Source organism: Cinclus cinclus, chromosome 8 (genome assembly GCF_963662255.1).
Source record: "Cinclus cinclus chromosome 8, bCinCin1.1, whole genome shotgun sequence".
Classification (NCBI taxonomy): domain Eukaryota; kingdom Metazoa; phylum Chordata; class Aves; order Passeriformes; family Cinclidae; genus Cinclus; species Cinclus cinclus.
This window is the reverse complement of record NC_085053.1, coordinates 3,519,311-3,540,940: the sequence shown is the minus strand read 5'-3', so window position 1 is coordinate 3,540,940 and position 21,630 is coordinate 3,519,311. Positions and strand designations below refer to the sequence as shown.

The 21,630-nt window shown below is 37.8% G+C and overlaps 2 protein-coding genes across 5 annotated transcripts in view; one reads left to right on the top strand and one right to left on the bottom strand.

Annotated features, from left to right (window-relative positions):
- The window catches only part of RALGPS2 (Ral GEF with PH domain and SH3 binding motif 2), a 108,486-nt gene that overhangs the window by 52,679 nt on the left and 34,177 nt on the right, over positions 1 to 21,630 (top strand). For all 4 annotated transcript variants that reach the window (XM_062497866.1, XM_062497865.1, XM_062497863.1 and 1 more), the window contains one exon: positions 480 to 606. In XM_062497866.1, coding sequence (XP_062353850.1) covers positions 480 to 606 — 127 coding nt within the window. The remainder of the gene's footprint in view (positions 1 to 479; positions 607 to 21,630) is intronic.
- On the bottom strand, positions 5,961 to 14,848 carry ANGPTL1 (angiopoietin like 1). The gene is made up of 4 exons (XM_062497661.1): positions 13,981 to 14,848; positions 8,841 to 9,034; positions 7,108 to 7,378; positions 5,961 to 6,148 (listed from the first exon to the last, which is right to left on the bottom strand). Exons 1-4 carry the CDS (start codon positions 14,804 to 14,806, stop codon positions 5,961 to 5,963), a joined length of 1,479 nt encoding a protein of 492 aa, XP_062353645.1. The 5' UTR covers positions 14,807 to 14,848.

Sequence of the window (21,630 nt, the reverse complement as noted above, 5' to 3'; positions counted from 1 at the left end):
ACTCAAATCCATGATATAGCCAATGCTAGCCAATGTGAAGATAACTGACTCCATCCCATCCCAAGCCAACCCACTTACAGATAATGAGAGTGAAAATGTTGTTGGCATAAATCTGCTGATGTGGACAGCACATGAAGTGTTTGTGTGTTAGGTAGATTCACTTTTTGATAACTTATTTTGTTTTAGAAGATCCTCCAGGATACCAGCATTTTTACCTGCTTAATTTTTAGAAGTATTTTTAAGTTTAATACCCAGAATTGTTGCTTTTCTTTGTAAACTTTCCAAGTGCTCCTCTTCAAGGAGAAAAGGATGCAATTTTGAAGTAGTTGAAAAAAAAAAAAAAACAAACAGAAAAACCAGCACACCAATTAGAGCAACAACGGTGCGAAGTAAAAGCCTGTGCTTGTAAGGGTAAAAGAGGAAATAATAATGATCAAAGCTAAACTCATCTGGTTTTGCCTTATTTTTTCTTTGTCTAGTTACTGAGTCGGAAGGATAAAGCCACCTTTGACAAGCTGGAATATGTTATGAGTAAAGAAGATAATTACAAAAGGCTTAGAGACTATATCAGCAGCTTGAAGATGACTCCTTGTATTCCCTACTTAGGTAAGCTGTAGCCTATTTCACCAGTAATTACACAAGCTAAACTCCATTTTTTAAGCATTCAGGAAACTGTGAGTGCTTCAGTGGAGAATCTACAACCTGAGGTGAATCTGGACTCTCTGTATGTGGCAGGACAGAACCTCAGAAAGAAAAAATCTCTTAAAGCTCACAAACACTGCAGGTTTTACATCCAGCATCAGTTTTCTAGGAAACTATTTTGCTATATGTTGTACAGTTACAATGACTTCTGGAGAAGTACTTCCATTGTTATGCCTGCCAGTCCTCCTAAATACTAAATACTTGACTGTTCTAGTAATGATGGCCTTTCATTTATGAGAAGCTATAAATCACAAGCCTCTGAGAGAAATGAAAATAGATCTTAGGGTTTGGAACATGGTAAAATCTGGAGATACAGCTGCATTTAAGATGCACCAATGTGACAAGAGAAACTAGGTTTTTATAACTGACTCCGCCTTATGGAATAATTATTAGTAAATTTTATTCCTGTGTATCTAAAAAACTAGATAAATGCATTTAATATGTGTTTGTTTTGTTGTCAAGCCTATTTAGTATTACTTAAACTAAACAGACATTAAAATGGCAAGTATGCTGTTTTTCATGTAGCTTTTGTTTCCTGAGATGTTGATAGTCACACAAAATTAAGGAACTGTGTATCCAATTCTTTGTTTTTCTGCAGATAGTAAGTTGCTCTTACACCTGATTCAAGATGAGCTCTTGTGGTCGTTAAGGCCTATTAAACTGTAATCTCTGTTCCTGAATTTTGATACTTCCTTTACTCTACAGGGCTGTTAACTTTTGCAGGATTAATTGGCTGAATTTTGCATGCTGCTACAGAAATAGAAAAAATGCTTCACTGTGGGGGACCAGATTTTAATGCCCTGTAGTGTTTGTCATTCAGGGCCTGAATTAAAAGGCACAGAAAGGAAGCTTAGCATTATGTAATGTGATGAACCATGGAGCTTTCCCATTTTGTGTACATGAACAATATAGAGACTTGGTATATAGTTCTGAAATGCTTCTTACACTGATGCTTTTTAACTGTATGCCATGATTTTTGAAACATGAAGCCAGCATCAAATTGTTTTCTTGCTAGTTGCAAAAATCCCAAGCCAAATATTGGGAAACAGTTTTTAAGTTTTATTAAATATATAATTCTTTTCTCTTTAGAAAGCAATCCTCTTTACTGTGACCTGCTGTAGTTAATGCATGTGTTGTGGCCTGGATTAATGTGATACCAATTCTTACTAGTGACATAAGGAATGTCCTCAAACATTTTTTAATTCTCCAAAGGAATAGTGAATTCTCATTGGTGCATTCCTTCTAAAATTAATTCTGTGCAGTTTAAAAAAGTTGCAAAAAAAAATTGCCTTGAACATACAGTCATGATAAATCTGGATCCACTTTGAAGGATTGATAGTTGAGTCCAAGTTTTCTCATTTGATAAAAGCTTTAATCTCTGTTAAGACCTGAGTAGATTTGTTATTTCTTCAATTTCCTTCCCAAGGCATTTTTACTAATGAGAGTCATTTGGAACAGAAGTAACTTAAATTTAACTTAATGTTTTAACCTTATCAGTTACAGGTTACAATTTCTAAAAGGAATACTTCTGCTATAAGATTCTGTAAAGGAGTAATGCTGCTCCTGGTTTAAAATGTGTAGGAAAGCCTACCTAGAAGTCTGCAGATGAAAATGGTGATCATGGCATGTACAGGGAAGGGGATTCCTCAGGAAGACCATTCCCTCTCATGGTGAAAAGAGGAGTGGGGGCTTCTTCACTCTTGGTGGGGAGAGCCAGCAGCTGCCAGGCTCACACAAAATGCTCTTTGTAGATCATCAGACTTGCCACACAATTAAATTTGGCATTGCAAATCCACTCTAGAGAAACACTGGCACTGGTTGTGGAGACCTCTGTTTGGAAGGTCATAGGGAAAGTGAGCATATAAAGGAATTTCAGCTGCAATTTCAAGGATGAATGTTTCACCCTTGTGCAGCCAAATACCAGATGTGGGTATAGATTTTTTTTCATGGCCATCTTGGTGTTATAGGAGAAAGGCTTTCTTGGTGTAGGTTTTGCAATAGGAGCAGAGCCACAGAAATGCAGATTGTTGTCTTATTTCCATAGCTCACCCTCTGTGGACAAGATAATGATGTGCTTCCACATTTAACTGCGGGGTGGGAGGGGGAATAAAAATGTTTCTCAGCTCCTTGCAGCAATGATTGTGATGTGATTCTAGAAATGCAGGTGAAAGCAGCACATCATTAGTGTGGACTCAACTACTTAAATGTGAGTGTGAAAAGCTGTGCCACACCAATAAAGGTGTTCACCACCAGGCCCTTGATACACAGTATGGGATATGCCATCAGTGTTGCATCACCCACGCAACTTGAAGCAGACAGAAAAAATGGGAGCTGTGTATGTGATGTTATATTTCGCCTTAGAATAAAACCCTGATCTCCGAGGGAGTCTTATTCCAGAGTTCTGATCCATTTGAGATTGCACAATGAAACAACTGAGCCATATCTTGAGAAGTAAGATTTTTATTTAACTAAGCAGTACTACCTTGTGAGATATTTTTCTTATAGCTGTCTCTGAGAAGTGATATCCAGAAAGAGAAAAGCTGAAACAGGTTATTAATTATTCATCTGAGGAATATTCAGCTGCTTCAGTGATGGTGCTTGCAGTAGATTTTGGAAATAGATGTGAAAACCATGTTTCAGATTTCGTACAAGTTTTGAACTTTCTTGAGGTCTGCCTGGTTAAATTTGGACTGATGATAGAGGAATGGTGAAGGGTTTATCCTTCCCCAACAGACTGCTTCTGAATGCCCAGGGCAAGAAGCCTGAGGGATGCTACAGCCTCTCTTGAAAATCTTTCAAAAGAAAAAGTGTGAGAGAAAACAATGAACTTTTAAAGTCATTCACCCTGCTTAGAAAATTCAGCCCAAAAGCTACAATAGGTAGAGTTACAAGCATTTGAAAGTGAATTATTGTACATAGTAAGAACCAACCTGAAAAAGACATGCTATGCTTTCCTTCCTCATAATCTTAAATTGGCAACCAAATTAACTCTTCAGAGCACAGCATTTGTACAGTCCGAGGTTTCTGGGTGGATTTTGTAATGTTTAGTTAACGTCATCCTGCAGCTTTAAATTGGGGAAGGCTCATTTTTCAAATGTCTAGTATATAAGATTTAATTAAAAGGCTGAGTGCAAGCTAATTTTACTTTGGGGTTTCTGCAAAGTACACCTTTCACTGAGTGCACTGAATAAACAAACACTGTTTTAGTAGCAGGCAAGAGATTCTTGGGGTAAAATACGCTCTCTGCCAAGGAGAGGAAATCTGCCGGTTGAATGAACTAAAAGCAGTCAGAAGTGATCATTAAAGGAATGTTTTGGAGTGCATTTTCCTTTTTTTTAAGTTTACCTGAACTGCTCTTCTATCCTGCTATCATAGAGAAAAGGACAGACTATAGAGAGTGTGAATTTTAAGCATTTGCGATTAAAAAAATGTTTTGCAGGACACTCAGTCCATGAGGTCTGTATGATTTTTGTAACAAACAAATATTCCTTATATGAAGAACAGTTTCAGAATTGTAATCATAAACATTTGTGTCAGTTAAAATTATTGGAATTTGGAAATAGAATATGCTGGGACTGATTCCCCACTGCTGCCAGCCCCAATTAAATATTGGTGGAACTGGTTTGCTTTGATCCTGACCAAAGATTTAACTACAAGCTTTGCACCCATACATTATCAATGAAGCTTTATGTCTGCTCCAGAAAGTGTGTTCTGAAAGTAAGATGCTGGTTTTTCTCCTCTGAATTGCATTACAAGGCTTTGCATATTAATTGATATTGACTAATTGAACATAACAATAATACTAGATTATTCTTTTAGCTATTGTGGTTTCTTACTTTAAATAGGGACAAAGTTCCTTAAAATCCTGAAAGCGCGTATGAGTCGCTAAACAAACACATTGGTTACAATTCAGAACAGTATATTCAGTTTTACATAATATAAAATTAAATTAGGCAACCTGTGTGGCTATAAGTGCAGTTTTTAAATAATTTTATTAACAGAAAGAAAGCTTTAGTTCAGAGATTCTGGTACCTAAAGTGGATGTTTGGTTGTATCTTATTTTGGAAATACCTTGTTTTGAGTTAGTGTGTGGTATAGCTTTTGTTAAATGTTGGGAAAGTATTTTCTAATTAATTTCTTAAGTTACATATCAATTCCAGTAGAAATCTGGTATCTGGAAGCTAAAATTTAGTATAGATAGTGTTGAAAGTTGTATAGGTGCAAGGGAAGGGAAATGTTTCATAAGAGCAGCCCCAGTTTGGGATGTCAGGGAGAACACTCTCAGAGCTGATTTCCAGCCTTTGTTTTGCTATGGGAGCAGAAAGGTGTGTTGGAGGAAAAGTTCTAATATTCAGAGACTTATCTTGATAACTGTGTGTGAGTGCTTGGTCAGCCCTCACTACTCCTAATTGGAGCAGGGAAGTGTCAAGTCATGATTTTAATACCAGGACTTTCAGTTTTGCCATTTGAGTTCAAAGTTTAATTAGAAAGCTTGAATATGGAGGCTGAAAGTAAAAAAAAAATACCAAGTAATTTGATTGTCTCAAGTTTATCAATAATTTCATACAATTAATTTTCTTATGCAGGGAACGTTTTGCCTAAATTTTTACAGAAGGTAGGACTTGCAGATCTTAGCAGTGGAGAGAATTCCCTAAGAAATTTTGTGTTAAATTTGCCTCTTCATTTTGAAATAATTACTTGTTGCAAAAATCTTTCTCTGCTGGCAAAGCTAAAATGTCTCCATTTTTTTATGTCGGTTCTTGGAGTATATATCAAACAGTAATGTGAAGTCAGATTTTTCATTGAAAGTAATACCACAATTTTTAAATAAATTGTTAAATAACTAATCAATTTTCACATTAAAGCAAGACAATGTCATTTCACATATTTACATTTAAGAGTTGAGCTAACCTGAAAAAGCATAAGCTTTTTGAACTGGAAAAGCTTATATCTTGTCAAAGATCTGGAACCTTTTACCAGTTTTGACTGTTTACATCAAGCATGTTGATCTTGAAAAAATGATAAATACGCTTTGCAAGCACAAACATCTGCTTTTGTGAATGTGTGTTTAAAAAACACCTGTCTGTCACAGTAGAGAAGGGTCCTAATAAAGGAGAGGGGGAAGAAGGCAGGAAAACTGGAGACCTGCTTTTTGCAGGGGCAAATTGTGCAAAATAATGATTAAAAAGTAATACTTTATTTTTCTGGAGCTCAAACACTGAGAATTTTATGTAGGAGCACTGTGGGATTTTTTCTCCTCAGTCTATAGGTCTGATCATCATCTGAACTGCTTTCAAGGAGTAGGAACCCCCCCGGTACTCAGCCCAAAATATTCCATCCTGGTACTTGCTCCTGTAGTGACCCCCTCGGTACCAGACCCCGTTGAGGTTGGAGTGGGCACACGCGTTGTACCACCAGCCGCCCTTGTGGAAGTGAGCACAGTTTCCTGTGGAACAGAAGGACATGGGAGAGCTTCAACTTTAGGCAGTAGAAAGAGAGATTTACTGAATGGTTTCATATTGTGCCTTATTCTCAGAGGCAGCTTGGAAGTACTTCATAGCCTGTTGTGGTCACATCTTGCTGTTCTTGCTGAATTATAAATTCTGTTGTAACAGCAACCATTGCTGGAGGGGTGGTTATTGACATGATCTTTAATGTGACAGCAGAAAATGAAGGAGAGAACTCTTCTCAGCCTGCCAGCACTGCTTGTCCATGAGCTAACACCCAAGGAACTCGGATTATGTGCTGTTTAGAAATACTTGAGTGGAAGCAATGTGAGTTGATACAGCCCCGCGCAGCACGCGGGGCCACGGTTCCACAAAGAGTTGCTTGTAACTTGTGTTTTTACTGTTACAGGCTTGTCTTAAGAGTTTGCAGGATTTGTCCAGCTTTATGGTTATTGACAGCTGAGAAAAAGCACTCCCCAACCTTCTTGTTACTGCAAGGGAAAATCTGCTGGAAGCGAGAAAAAGGGAGCTTTAAGGAGTGCAAAAAACAAGTGATGTGCCCCTTCCTTAAGTAATGGTACACAGCTAAACTTCTGCATGCTTGCAGCTCCCTCCATGCTCTTCAAAGGCTTTAGTTCCTGGTGATTCTGTGGCAGCAGCACTGCTCAGAGATCAGCTGGACAGATACTCTGATTGCAGTCACATGTAAGTGATGAGCTAAACAGAAAATTGCTGCAGATTGTTGTCAGTAAGAGTAATAGGTTTTGAATTTCTGACAGTGTAGGGGCTCAAAGGGGGACCTGCCAAGGTGGTTTTTATCATCATTGATTTGAAGCTTCTTCCAATAGAGTTTTTTTACCAGAATTGGTGTACTTTTTTTGTCCTATGCTGTATTTTTGACGTGGTGTCACTCGTGGTATATACATTACTGACTTTTCAGACACACTGCTTGGCTTACCTGAATACATGTCCCTGTCCCTGTCCAGTGTTGTGAATTGCTTTCCGTTGTGCCATATCATGGAGTCCCCGGCGTTGCCTTGGTACGTGCCCAGGCGCAGCCGATAGAATTCACTCTCGGGCTCCAGGCGGAAGCTGCTGTATTCTGCATAGACCTTCTTGTTGCTCCAGTCCTCCAGCTCAATCAAGAGTCTGTAATTATCCTGATTGGTGAGCAGGTACATGTTCTCCAGTCCCAGCCAGTATTCTCCATCGATGTTCCCAAATCCTTTCTGCGCAAAAGAAGATCGGAGGGTGCCGTTAGCTTAGTTTTCTGTGTTTGTTAAAACACTCATCAGCAGGAGTGTGATAAACCAGTGGAACTTGGGTGCTGAAAGCCTTTTTAAATGTCTGAATTACTTCAGCCCATGCATTTAAGTGCTTTATTTTGCTGCACTGGGAATGCTAAGCTGCATGAGATGTTTTGCCACCACTACTGGTGCTGGCAGTAGCTCTGTTCTTGCTGTCCTCTTTTTAAGATAAAGGGAGGGAGAATAAGGGAACTGAAACAGTATTTCTTGACAAAGCTAAGGGGTTTTGTAATAATGGAATTTTAGGTTATAATTCCAGGTTGAAAAAGGTATTTATGGATCAACAGTCTCAATGCTCAAGGCAAATAACTTCTTGTTGCTTCTGGATTGCAACTGGTGTTGCTTTTTACTGTGAGTTTAATCACACTACTCTTCTGTTTTCTTTACAGAATTTTTTAGCAATGAAATATAAAGACATCTTTTCTTTCAAATCACAGACTACCTGTATAGTAGCTATGAAATAATACTTCTATCTGCTGTCTGCTTTCCTCAAGTAAAGCAGTGCTGTTAATGTTTGGTGTTGCATTAGATTCAGAATGTTTATGATTGCTTTGTAAGGCACTCCATAACTGCCTTAAAACATTTCTCAACTCCAAAACCAACTATGTCCTGCTCTGAGAAGTAAAGATAATTGAATAATTTGCATAATAATTTGTTTTTTGTTTGATTATTGAATAATTGTTTTAGTTGTTATTGATCTAAGGATTAATATTTGAATCACAAAACTCCAAGAATGCAAAAAGCAAAAATCCTCACATTAATTTGTGTCCTATATATTATATATTATTACTATTGCTATTATCATTATTACCCCAATCAAGTGATCTTTAAGTTTCCTGTTTACCATGTAATTATTCCAAAGCAGCATCCTCTTGTCATCTTAGACATTCTGCCTGCTAGTGCATAATATCTCAGTAACACACAGCAATGTGTTTCCTTTCATCAGCCTAACATCCTTAGATTTCTAGCCTAAATTAATGGATGGAAATTACTTCCTTTATTTCATTATTAGGATTATTATTGAGCCCCCAGTCCAGCAAATCTATTAGTGTGTTTAAATGAATAATTTCATTGGCTTATTCATAAGAGAGACAAATGAAGCTTTACAAGTACTCACTGTAGTTATCAGTGTGTTAATAAAAATCATGTGTTCAGTTAGAATTTTGTAATAAATTACTTCCCAGCCCCTGTCTAGAATAACATGTCTCCCAGTTGTGTTGTGCATTACAAACCCAGGGTGTTTCAGCCAGGTTGGTTCATACAAAGTTAACTGTGCATTCAGGGAAATAAAACGTTCCCACTGAAATATGTTCACCTCTGGGGGATGATCACTCTTCTCAATTACCTTTCTTTGCCCACTGATTTTCTGCATTCTAGAATTTACCTTGTAACTGTCCCAGTTCCTGAAAAAGTTGACAGATCCATCTGTCCTCTTCTGGATAACTGCCCATCCTCCAGGGTCCAGGCTGTTCTCACACCAGAGCTGCATTGGCTCGTTGCTGTTTTTGGGTTTGATCATGTAAATGCCGCTGTTGGCGTGCCCAGCTTCCCTGGCTTGTTGGCAGTCTTTGAATGGACCTTTTGGAAAAGAAATATTGTAAGCCTTCAAGCTTGGCTCTGCAGTGCCCATTGTCCAGGAATATTTTGGAAATATTGGAAATGGTAATGGAAAGTCACTTATTCAATCAAGGTATAAACCTACCATAGAAAACAGTGCAAAAAGTTACTGTCTGAGATTAAGTGTATATATAAGTAAACATGTCAGTATCTTCTCTCAATATATTTTTGAACAAAAAATTCATTTTCTAAACAAATTATAGATTTTGGTTACCAACACCTGATTTTTTAATCTGCTGTGGCTAAGATTTATACTCTGGCTTTTGATACCGAAGAACATTATGATTTTTTCTTTTTTCAGTAATTATTTTCTTTTTTACAAAAAGCAGACATCAATTTCCTTCATTTTCTGGTGCACCAGTTTGAAACTGGTGGAAGTAAAAACCAAAACAAACCCAGGATACCCAACCAAACCTCACTTTTTCTGAATATATAAATAGTTTGAGAACTGCTGTAATAAATATTTACTGTCAGAGTCAGACGTGGAATTTAGTCAGAGAGAATTCTTACGCTGCATAATTTTCTGCTATTATGTACTTACCCAGTTTGAAGATTAGGCTGTTAACTGTGGATAGGAATCTTTTTAAGTTTCATGTGTCATCCTGGTGGGATATGTGTAGATGGATACTGATGAAGGAAATAAGCAAGCAATGGAGAAGGAATTTCTGAGCTGCTGAAAGAACTCACATATTTGTTCTCACATTTTGTTGCACAAAATTGCTGTTGCTGTTGTGAGTGCTTCTTGAAAGCTCTATTTTAGTCCATGTGAATAGGAGTTTTATAAATAATACTTAGAGAAGACCATCTGGTAATTGTCTGAGAAGGATGCAGCTTACATGTCTCTGAAAACCTTGCTTAGTTTGCTTTTCAATTTTTGGTAATTTTCTCATTTTCTGCCTTTAAAAAAAAATTGCTTGCATGTCATTACTTCAGTTGGTTTGGGGAAACTGGTAATTTACTAATGAAAAGCAAAGTGTGTTCTGATGCCTAGTTAGTGGTAGATGCCTTAAATGTATTTGAAAACTCAGCACATCTGTAAATAAATCAGCTACAGCTTCCCTCTCCTTTCTAGGGTTTATTTTCTCGAATATCCTTGGAAATTTGGAGAGACCCCATCAGTCACAGAAACAGCTCATGTGCAAGACAGCATGGAAGACATACCAAAGACATTTGTTGAGGTTATTCTTTAAACAAAAGTAGAGGCTGAGGGAAAGGGACCTTCACTGCCAATTAAACTTGTGTGACAAAAGCAAGCTGAAAATCACACTTTTCTTAGATTCTCAGGTAGTAGTTGCCAGTTGGACAAGTAAGTAATTAGCAAGAAATCCGTAAAGCATAGTAAGAGTGCATGAAGCTTGTGTATCTAATGAGGAGTACTTAGAGCTTGTGGCTGTGATGGGAATGTCACAGACACTGAGCTATTGCGTCACTGTAAGAATTGGGATGGCTTTGTCATTCTTCCAGTGCAAGCAGTGGCACCTTAGAAAATACATCCCGTAGCTTTGGTGTGAAAGTGCTTTTTTTCCCTCTTGTTCACAATTAAAATTCCCGTGTAGATTGTGAATATTGTGGAGTTTGTCCAGGGGAGAGAGAATTTCCTGGACTAATCTGAGTCTCGTTCCCATTCCTTGAACTGCCTGAAGTAAATTTGGGTGCTTTATAACTGAACAGGGATGTTGTTCCAAAAGTATTTTTGTAAAAGACTTACTGCTTTAGGAAAAGCATAAACAAATAAGCCCTATGTTTTGTAATATTAAGCTATTCTTAATGTTCACTTAATTAGATGTGCTGTTATCTGGGTATTATGCCACATGATTGTCTTTGGAGGAGGACTTAACACTCATTTTTCCATGAGAGACCCAAACAGATGTTTGGGGCCATTTTAAATAGTTTTTAAGGCAGACAGAATTGTAACAGTCTATTTATGTAATACTTGGATCACTTCTGGAGTTCAGCTGGCTTTAACTTCACAGGATGCAACTGATCTGCTTTGATACTCAGCTTTGTCTGCATGTATTAGCATAAATTAATGTTGTGGTAGAGAACCAAAACAGAATGTTGTGCTCTGAATGTAAAGAAATCCAACATAGCCCGTATTTTTGGTGTATAGCCTTGAAACTTTTTACTGAAGTAAATTCTAGAATTATTTCAAGTTCACATTATAAGAACTGATCTTGTTCAGTGGAAATACTGAGGTTTGTGAAACTGAGAGATTCTTCACAGTGCTTCTGTGGGTGGAGGCCTGACTGATGAAAAAGCATGATTTTCTGTTTAAAATCTTACAGTCTTGCCATCTTTATGTAGGGAATAAGTATCTCATGTATATCTAGTCTTTTGTAACAGTCTGTGTACACTAAGTCACCGAGACAGTGATAAGTCAGAAATGCTCTAAGAAGATGATCTGTTAAATATTTCACTTCCAAAATTGTGGCTTAGATGTATGATTTAGTGCGGATCACATTCTGTGCTAAATTAAGTGAAGTACAGAAGGAAAGAGATTAAATATTTTAAGTTGAAAGCTTGATAACTTGATGGCTGAATCTCATTTTGAGATGCCAAATGTTATCTTGAGTGGATGATACAGAAGTTGTGCTTGTGGAAGCTTTGTGGAGAGGGTTTTTGGGGGCATTAGTAGAGGAAAAGTCCAAAATAAAATTGGACATATATTGAAAAAAAGCTGTTATTAACCAAGAGGTACTAGAAATTATTATATGGAACAGGGTGTGTCTAATTTTCAAGTACTTAACTAATTTGAAACTACTTTTTGCAAAAACAGTGGCAGTAATTTTGGTGGTCACTGGTTGTTATTTTCCCAAATATTAAGGGTAATTGTGGCAACTACAACTCACAGGTACATTAACCTTCCTCAATTTTTAGAGCAATTTTTTTGTACAAAATAACCATCATACTCAGAAAACAGAACTTCATCTTTTTGTTCCCGTATATTTTGCATTTTACTCTCACTTAAAATATTCAGATGCACCTTGACCTTTCTGACCCATCTGCTGCATGCAGGTATTTGTGAGGAGGTCCAGGTATTTATTCTGGCATCAGTCTTTAGCAGGTCTATTTCTAATTGGAACTGTCTGGTTTTCATTGATCTGTTTTGACATCTTTAGACATTATAAAAAATCTTTATCTTTTAACCGTAAAGAAGTTTCTTCTGTGACATAGTTTTGATTCTGTGCACCGTGAAATCTGTTTACTGTAATTTTAAAAATCAGGGATAGTGGCTAGGCATTGTGTTGGAATGTCCAAGTTCTGGCTGTGATTACTGATGCTCTACCAGCTGTAGCAGTTCTCAATTCTCCTTTCCCAAGCACTGCAAGGAACACTTAGACTTCCAACTCAAGACTCTAGTATTGAAGGAAGGTGAATAATGTTACAATAAGCTTCCTAAAATTTCTTAGTGTTCTCTTCTAAAAAATGGATTCAAAGTCTGAACTTCTTGGGTAGAGGGGTCAGTGAACATGAGGGTAGATAATTTAGAGGGTAATGCTTCGTGCTGTTGCCTCATTCTGTATGTGCAGCAGGCGTGTATTGAGGAAAAACATGCGTTTAGAACAGAACTTGGAAGCAAGAGTTTGCTGGGAAGCAGGAAGTCGTGGTTTTTTTAGAATTATATTTGTGCTGTCTGAACCAGACAGCACAGTGCTTTGATATGAACTGTTTCCTTTCTGTCATGATGTGCCACTGAAATTCGCATGACATCTGGCATTTTGCTTGGGCTCATGCCTGAATTTTCTGCAGACTTTGAATAAAAATAGTTGTTCTTCACATCAGCAGCTTGTTGGGTGTGATGCTGCAGAACAGTCATAAATGAATGTTTGGCTTCATCTTAGGAACCAAGTTTAACTTTCAGCTATGACTAAGGGCAATTTGAAAGAAACAAAAACAAAAGAGCCCCCTAAACCCAAAACCCCCCACCAAAATATTTTGATATGCTAACAGAAGGCAACAGCAAGTACTCAAAGAGATGTCTGAGGAAAAACTGAATTTCTTTTAAATAGCAATTCTGTCAACATTTCAATAAAGTGAGAAACCTGATGGAGTTCAGGGCAGCTCAAAGTTAGTTAATTGTCTTGTCACTAATTTTGATTCCTAGTGATGCATGAATTTATCTAATGACTTAAAGAGTGTAGCACGTGAAGGTGGGACACAGTCCCGTGAATGTATTTTCATAGTATTTATGGTTTTAGTTTGCCATCTTGTACTGACAACAGGTTACTGGGAATGTAGTTACTGATCTTAAATTTTCACTGCTGAGTGCCTCTAATTGGATGCAGCCTTGGTTCATTTATCCTTTCAAACTTACCACTCTTGAATATTTCAACTAAATACTTAAGAGACTCATTGCATGGCTGTGTTGATGGGTTTAGATGTTCATTTAAAAGCAGGCCAGTATAGAAGGATGACAATTTTTCTAGTAGAGTTTTTTTCTGACAAATGTAAGTATTAAGGGCAAAAACTTGGAATTTAAGTAATTTGTTTATGATTAATTAGCTCCTCTTATTCACTCTTGCCAGCTACTGTAACATGTAGCTAGCAGGCATCATCAAAGAACTGGGTAAATACTAGAAATTTTATGCTAATACTAAACTTTCATATTTTTGTAACTCAAATCCAGCTGCAGAGAGAACCCCCAACACTTTGTGACTTGAAGGTGAGTATTTTTCAGATTGAATTTCTGAGTATTGGACATTTCAACAAATTCATCTTGGATAGATTTAGACCGTTTGGCAAACTAAAGCTTTCCCTGGGAGGTAGAAGGGGGAGAGAAAATCAGGAACAAGAGTGAGCTGCACCAGGTACTTTCAATTCTTCCTTCTGTTTCTAGGGTCAGGACAGTTTCCCTCAGAAGTGAAGCCATCTCAGGTTAGATACAAAGTGACAGGTAACTAACTCACCCTCGTTAATCAAAGCCAGAGGTGGTAGTCTGAAAGGACTCTTTGTAGGAGAAGTGGCAGGGTCAGGTGGCGGCCGTACATCTCTGTCCCGGGGGTAGCCCGGGTCCCTCTGGATCTCATTGCCTCCTAGCAGCACGGGAGCGTAGGGCTGGCTGTTGGGAATGTGCTGCGGCACCACCTGCACGAGGGGCGGGGACCCGTGCGGGTCCTGGCGCGAGAAGATCCTCAGGCACTGCTCCTCCAGCAGCGAGATAGTCACAGACTGGTTGTTTACCAGGTCAGTTAGCACTGCGTATTTTACTTCAAGCTCCTTGTATTTTGTTGCCATCTTCAGCATTTCTGTTGTAACATTAAGGACTTTGTTTTCCAGCTGGGAAAGCTCGAGCGAGTTGTCGCGCTTCCGAATTATCTCGTGCAGCAGTTGCATGTACAGTTGGGTCACGCGCGAGTTCATGTTCCGACTTTCTTTCCTCAGCAGTTTGACTTCGTTCACGATGTTTCCGTCCACATCCACCACCAACTGCAAAATGTCAATCTCCCGCTTCTGTTTGGACAGCACATCCTTCAGGTTCTCGATGTCCATCCTGGTCACTTCATCTTTCCTGTTCCCAGTGCCCGGGCCATTCGTGTTCACGCAGATTGGCCCTGTGATTTTTTGTTCTGGGACCAGGAAGGTGTAACCACATTTCTTCCCTTCCTCTCCCCCGTCTGCTGAACGAGGCTGCCTCTGCTGGGGAGTCTTACTCGGCGTGGATTGTTCCGTACAGCTCCCGATAGACAGCAGCAGGAACAGCAGGACACCCAAAGTACACTTCAGTATCTTCATTTTATAGCAAGTGTGACGACTGTCAGGAGCCTGTTGAACAGATAAAAGAGAAAGTCATTAAATCACAGGCACAGCTAAAGCTCCTGGACTTTTGACCTGCCCAAACTGATGGGTTTGCCATGCTTGCATGTATATAGCCAAGCCTTTGGAATCTCTTGCTTGGAGTTAGATTCCATTAGATTGGCTGACCATTTTGAGCAACAAACTAAAATATAGATACAGGATTTAGTAAAGGAGTTGCAATGGGTAAGTTTTCAGAAACAATGTTGTGCTTAGATTCTGTGTTATACTCCATTATAGTAGCAGTTGGACTGCTCAAATCTGTGCTCACTGCAGTTACTTGCACGAGGCTGTAAGAACATGGAGTGCTTTCAGAACACCTTCCTGGAAGGGAAGTAGGGAGACAAAATTACTTATATCAGTGTTGGAATTTGGATTATATAAGCTTTTCTGGTCCTCCTTTAGCTTTAATATTGATAAATATATAGTCTGTTAAATAGTATAATACATAATGATTCATATATATGCCCATTTTTCAAATTTAAATATACACAGTTTTAGTAGACTTGAAAAATGCATCTTTAAGAACTATTTTTGGACATGAGTGTTAGGCAGAAGGCAGGAAATTAGATATTGTTGCAAACACTGAAAATTATTTTTTCAAGTTATTTTGAATGTGTAAGAAAAGCTTAGAACACTGATTGCTCTGCATATATGTCCCTATTTAGTTGTCTTGAGATTAACGTTTAGAATTGTTGTCACACTGTTTTTGTATCTTTGAGAACATCTTTATCCAAACAATGCTGAAGTATCAGTTGTGTTGTCATTATAAATACCATACTGACATGTTTCATAGTTCTTTCAAAGAAAACTAGGAATTTCTTTTCACTCTAAAGAATTAAAGTGCAGTGATAAAGATCCAGGAATGTTTTTTGAGACCTGTTTTTTAGCTTTAAATATTTTAGATGATAAACAAAGGTGGCACTTAAATAAGGGAAAAACCTTCTTTTTTGTAGTTTATTTGCTTTTTGAAGCAGATCACTCTTCTTATCTCAGCTGTTGATTTGGTTTTCCTTTCCAGACTCCTTTTGCAAGCCTTTGGATTGCCTTTCTGCAGTGGCTTTTGGATAATTGCAAAGAGAAATACAGTAAGAGCAGGGGAAGTTGATTATCCTGCTGTTCCTGCTAAGTCCAAGTTTAAGTGCGTTTGGCAATCCTGACAGTGATCCCGAAGGAGAAGCAGAGCTGTGCTGCTTCCTTTGCATTCACATTACAAATGACAAGGTGACTTTTGGGTCAGGTCACTTTTCTCAGTTCTGTTACTGGCTTTAATACTACTGCAGCAAACAGTGTCTGCTCAGCCTCAGGAAACTGTCAAGTCTTTGCTTCTTGGCTTCACAAACCATGATGTACATGCAGTCAGGAGTTAGAGCTAGGAATTCTGCGTAAATGTTTGGTAACATTTTGTTTGTCTGATAGTTGTCTTGCAAGCCCTTCTTCCAGAAGGGGAAGAAGACACATTTAACATGTACTAGAAATCCTTTCTTACCCTGCATAAATGGAGGGAGCACATAAGTTTAATTATTTTAGAATATTTGCTTCGCTTAGTTTGTAGTAATAGGTATATTTGTGCCTACTAGTAAATATTTTTACCAAAACTAAAACTTAATAGTTTTGTTGATATTTCTCTGCTGAAACTGTAACTTCTGTTTGAAGAAAAAAAAAATGCTAGGGAAAAGTATAATTTTTCTCCAGAGCTGGTTGTGTGTTTTTCTTCAGTAGTTTCAGACATATAAAATAGTAATAATCACTTGGACAGTGCTCAGATTTGCTAGTTGATTAGGCTAAATGTTCACATGCATCATGGGAAGCACATGGGATACGGGTCTGTGTGTGGTTTCTAACTTGACAAGGATGAGCTGAATTAATTGTCTGAAGTATAAAAGTTCTTTGCATCTCCTAACTTATTTTTCAATGCTTTTGCATTTACTATGTGCTGATTGAGGGAAAGGGACTCCGTGGCCTATGGTTGAGAATGAAGCCATAGTACAAGTCCAGGATTTCACTGTTTTCGCAGTGTGTAATAGGTATTTCATGTCCAAGAATGTGAATAACATTTTAGTTCTTGGGAACTTTTAAAGACCCTACAGAGTTACTGAAGTAATGAATGGCTTGGGATTTTTTTCCCACAGCAGCACATTTTCCCCCCTGAAATTCATAGTTCTTAAATTAATCCTTCAAAACAAAGCACTTTACAATTAGTCTACACTCTAGGCATGTATTCTGCTGCAGTCTGCTTTCTGCATTTCTTTTAGTATTAAATGTGTTCATTTTGAACTTTTACCCTTGTTTGTTAAAGTTTCAAGCTCTGTGTCTATACGTGTGCTCTCAGATCATTAAATGAATTAAAGGGTCTAACACAGCACAGCCAAATCCAGCAGCTGCTTTAAGATTATGCCCTAGAATTTGAAATTCAGAAATACCTTGTAGTAAACTGAGACATTCAGATAAACAGGGATGAGTTCCTTCTGAGAATCTACCTGGTAGGGATTGTATATGCTTCCATGGAAATGATGATGTTGAAAAAATTAAATGTCTTAAAATGTTGCTTGTCAAGTTTGAGCAGCTTAATGCCTAACTTGTTATACAAGAATAGGTTCTGAGCAAGATATTTACCTGGAGTTTTAATCAGCTTAGAAGGAAATGAAAATACTGTTTCAGAAATTTCCTGATGTTCTGGGCAAGCAGCTTAAAAAAATAGGAGCTGTTTATCCAAAGTATCCCAGAATGATAGCCTAATATGTAAGACCTAAATGACAAATTAAAATCAGAGTTGGGAAATAGTTCTAGGGTTTTTAGATCAGACACATTTTGTCCCGGATTCCCTGGTTTAGATGTTCAGGTAGTGGCAGAGCTGTTAGGAGACAGCTGAGGCTCAGGGAGCAGCTGAGACAGAACCACAGTCTCCAACCCTCCCTGCAGGTTTGGAGCTGCCTGCACTGAGTGGGGCTGCTGGTGCAGACTGTGGAAGTGCAGCAAGGGAGTTTGTGATTACAGATACCATTACTTTGAAATACGTTATTTATCTCTTTATTAAATGCTGTGTTTTTTAGATTAGAATAAACTATCATTTCAGCTGGTTCTGTCGTGTTTCTGTGCCACCCAGTTTTGGGTCTCACATTTCTGTAGAAGTTTTGTTACGTATGTTCTGGCCTGCTGATGTTTTATAGCTTCAGCTTGTTTCTGCAGAGGAAAATGTGCATTTATTCACAGCAACACAAGCTTCTTCATCAGCTTGTCAGAAACACCCAGAGCTGTGGATAGGGCTTCTGATTTCTTTCTTTTTCCAGAGTGATCCCTGTGCAAAAAAAAAAAACCCAACTTGCTTTCAAAATTACTTTTTGATTTATTACTTTAAAAAGTGCTTAAAGGTACAAAATTTCTATTTAAAAGAGCAAAACAAGCCAGTAGCTACTATTTTTAACTGCTGTAACACAGGCTGTGTTATCCCCCCCGAGAAATACTGGAATCACAAATTCAGAGTTGCATGGATCAGAATGTGGGGAAGCTGGTATATACTTGGCATTTTTCATCTTTCTGCACAACAAACTATTTGTTCTTTGTTGTACTTCTGTGACTCATGTTCAGCAGGATGTAGAATTTGGAAACCCACAACACGAATTTGAATCTGTTCTTCCAGAGCTGACAAAGGCTCATTCTCCCTGGGCAGTGTAGGGTGATATAGGTGAATGTAATGAAGTTGTTGGAGGTAAATGGGAATATAGAATTCCTTTTGTATGGAAAATGCACTATCGGTACTTACCTTTATTCCAAATATTTATTAAAAGTATATGGTCAGGTGATAAATGTCAGCAGTGCCCTCTTATGTGTAACAGGAAGAGAAAGACTGGGTTCTTTGAGAAAGTAAATTGTAATACTGAGGCTAAAGATGCTCTGACCATGATATCAGCTAATCAGGGAGCTCTGTTACTGACGTTACACAGACTTCATTTTCTGTTGAATTTGCCTTAGCAGCTGAAATCAATAAACCCAGCTATGTTCCCCTATGTCTGCACAGGCTATGTGAGGATTTTTATAGATTTTTTTTTTTTAGCTTAAAACTGGGTCCATGACATTAGAAGTAGTACTAATGTGGAGAAAACACTCTTTCCATGGGAGAAATGTTCCCATGGATTTCAGTATAGCTCTGTATTTAAGTAAGTTACTTCTCCCTATATAAACAAGTGCTTTTCCGGCAAGTCCCTGTGCCTCTGCTGAAATAACAGGATTGCTTTCAATTGTATTGACTGGGATCCAGGAATAATATGTTCTTGGGTTTTGTTCATCAGATGTATGATGTATTGAGTCACAGAATTCTGCTTCCCAGAGATCGCCATGAATCTGATTCCTTTTAGGAAAGGCAGTCTAAAAATCTTCAAGGGGTTTTGAGGTTGTCATTGAAAAGGTGCCCCTTTTAAAAATTATAACTTCTTAGAAATTCTCCACAGAAGAGGTTTGTTAATTTTGTCATAGTAAATATTCTGAAAGCACAGCAAAATTTCATGGCATTTCCAGGTTTTTTTTTAGTGAAGTTTTTTTTAGCATGAGGGTTCCTTTGCCTTTGCTGGCAGCCACTGTGTGTGTTTGCACTCTTTGAGCAGGCAGGTACAATGCAGTGCTGCATTTTGTGTTTGGAAATGTGTGATTCTGGGGCTCTGGAGTTCTGCTTAGAACAGATACTGAAGATATTAAGCATCTAGTTACACTTGGGAATTGTACTTCATTCAGTGGTGTATAAATTTTAAGGATCAAACCAATAGGGCATATTACAAAAAACAAAGCCTGTAAAAACAATGATTAAAACCTGCCAGAGCCATGTAGTTACTGCTGAAATTTAAAGGTTCAGAATTTCTGTTCTTTTTAGTAAATTCCTTTAAAACTTCAAGTAGTGTGCTTTTTTCACTGTACTTCAGATCATTCTTTTGGCAGCAGCATAATATTAGTATTGCATTATTTGTTTTAAAATGCACGTTTCAAAATTTGAACTCTTAAAGTTGGAAGGCAGCAAAGGAAGGAGAGTTAAAACCTTGTATACAGCTACTTTATTGCTTTAAAATTATTGACTCAGCTGTTTTCATTTGTGGAAGATCTAGGAATTGTTCTAAGCAGCGTAAATCAAACCCTTGGCTGATGATGAATGAATGGAGCCTGGTGTCCAAAGCACATTATGTGCTTCAAATGGGGGTGTTTGTTGTTTTTATTGTTTAGATGATTCTCCTCCTTATGTAAACCAGCACAAAAGGATAGTAAGGAAAAGGGCTCAAGAGCTTGGAAAGGATCCATCTTTCTTGATTATCAAGGCTGCTTCAGACTTTTTTCCTCTGGTAGCCACTAAATCTTAATTAAGTTTGTCTTCTGTAACACTTTGTCTTTCCGTTTAGCATCAAACCCTTCCTTCTCTCTTACTGTGTCAGGCAGCTCTGAGTTTGTAAATGTAAATACATCACTTAAGTTCATTGGCATTGTTCTGGATTATTTACTGTATTTTAATTTCCAAATCAGCATGAAGAAAGTATTCTTTGTTTTTCCTGTGTATAAGCAACTGTTTTTTGGTTTTCATCTGTACTTTTCTGTGTGTAAACAACTTTCTTGTTTTAATCACTTGATTAGCAGCAGCATTCTCCCTTCCTTCCCCTAATGAACTACAACAAACCCCCCAATTTTCCACTTACTGTAGTGTTGCTTTGTGCACTGCATTTTGTGTTTATGAAATTGATCTTTGTTTAGAAACAAACTGCAGTTCAGTTGAGGTAAAAATAAGGAAGGTATTAGTGCCTATTGCAGCGATGTCTTTGGATTTTCATCTGCACAATTGATTGTGCTACAAACTCAGTCATGTTCTGAATCAGTGTATGATTCTGGTTTCTTGGTTGGCTCTGGGATTCAGGCAACTTCAACTCCTCAGAAGTGCCATAAATAAAAATGTACTTGAAACAATACACAATGATTGCTACTTACAGATGTGCGTTGATTTGCTTGGGACTTTTCACAGTGGTTTTATTGAGGTATCCATTTTCTAGTTCTAGTAATGCTAGGTCTATGCTCTGGTGTTGGGTGAAATCCAGCTTCCCTGAAATCAGTAGGATTTTTGGCTTTTGCCTCCTGGTAGGATCAGAATTTCACATGAGTATGTTCACTGTACCCACATTACATGTTTAGCAAAGAATCTGGTAGTGCTAATTTTCTGTAACTGAAAATAACAATACAGCTAAACAACAGAAACTTGTTCATCTCTACAACTGGAACAAGTTAGTCTGTGCTCTTATGCAGTGCCTTTTTCTTTCCAAAGTCTACCAAATGCCACAAAAATGAGTCGTAATGTTAGTTGTCAAATGTTTCTCAGGCTGAAAGAGGTTTGTTTCTTCACAATTGTATGTTGAGGAAGATGTATGTAGCATTCAGAAATAGCTCAAAATTAAACTTGTAAGTAAGAATAACTTTAAAACTTACCAAGAAATAAAGTCTTCCAGCTGGTTTACTTCTGTGGCAGATGGAAAATCCAGAGGCCAAGTTGCTTTTGCTTCCTATATTACCCGATGGTGTGGAGTGTTAATCTGCAGCTGGAGCTGAAAACTGCTTTTGTCTTTCTCTGTTAGATCCAAGCTGTATTGAGGAATTGGGTTTCTCCATACGATAACCAAGCTAACTTAATCAGTTTAAAAAAAAAAAAAAAAGAAAAAAAGTAATGCTCCAGTATGTGTTGTTCCAGGAGAGAACGAGAAATGTTTTTTGAAACTGCAGTGTTTAATTCTCACATGCAAAAG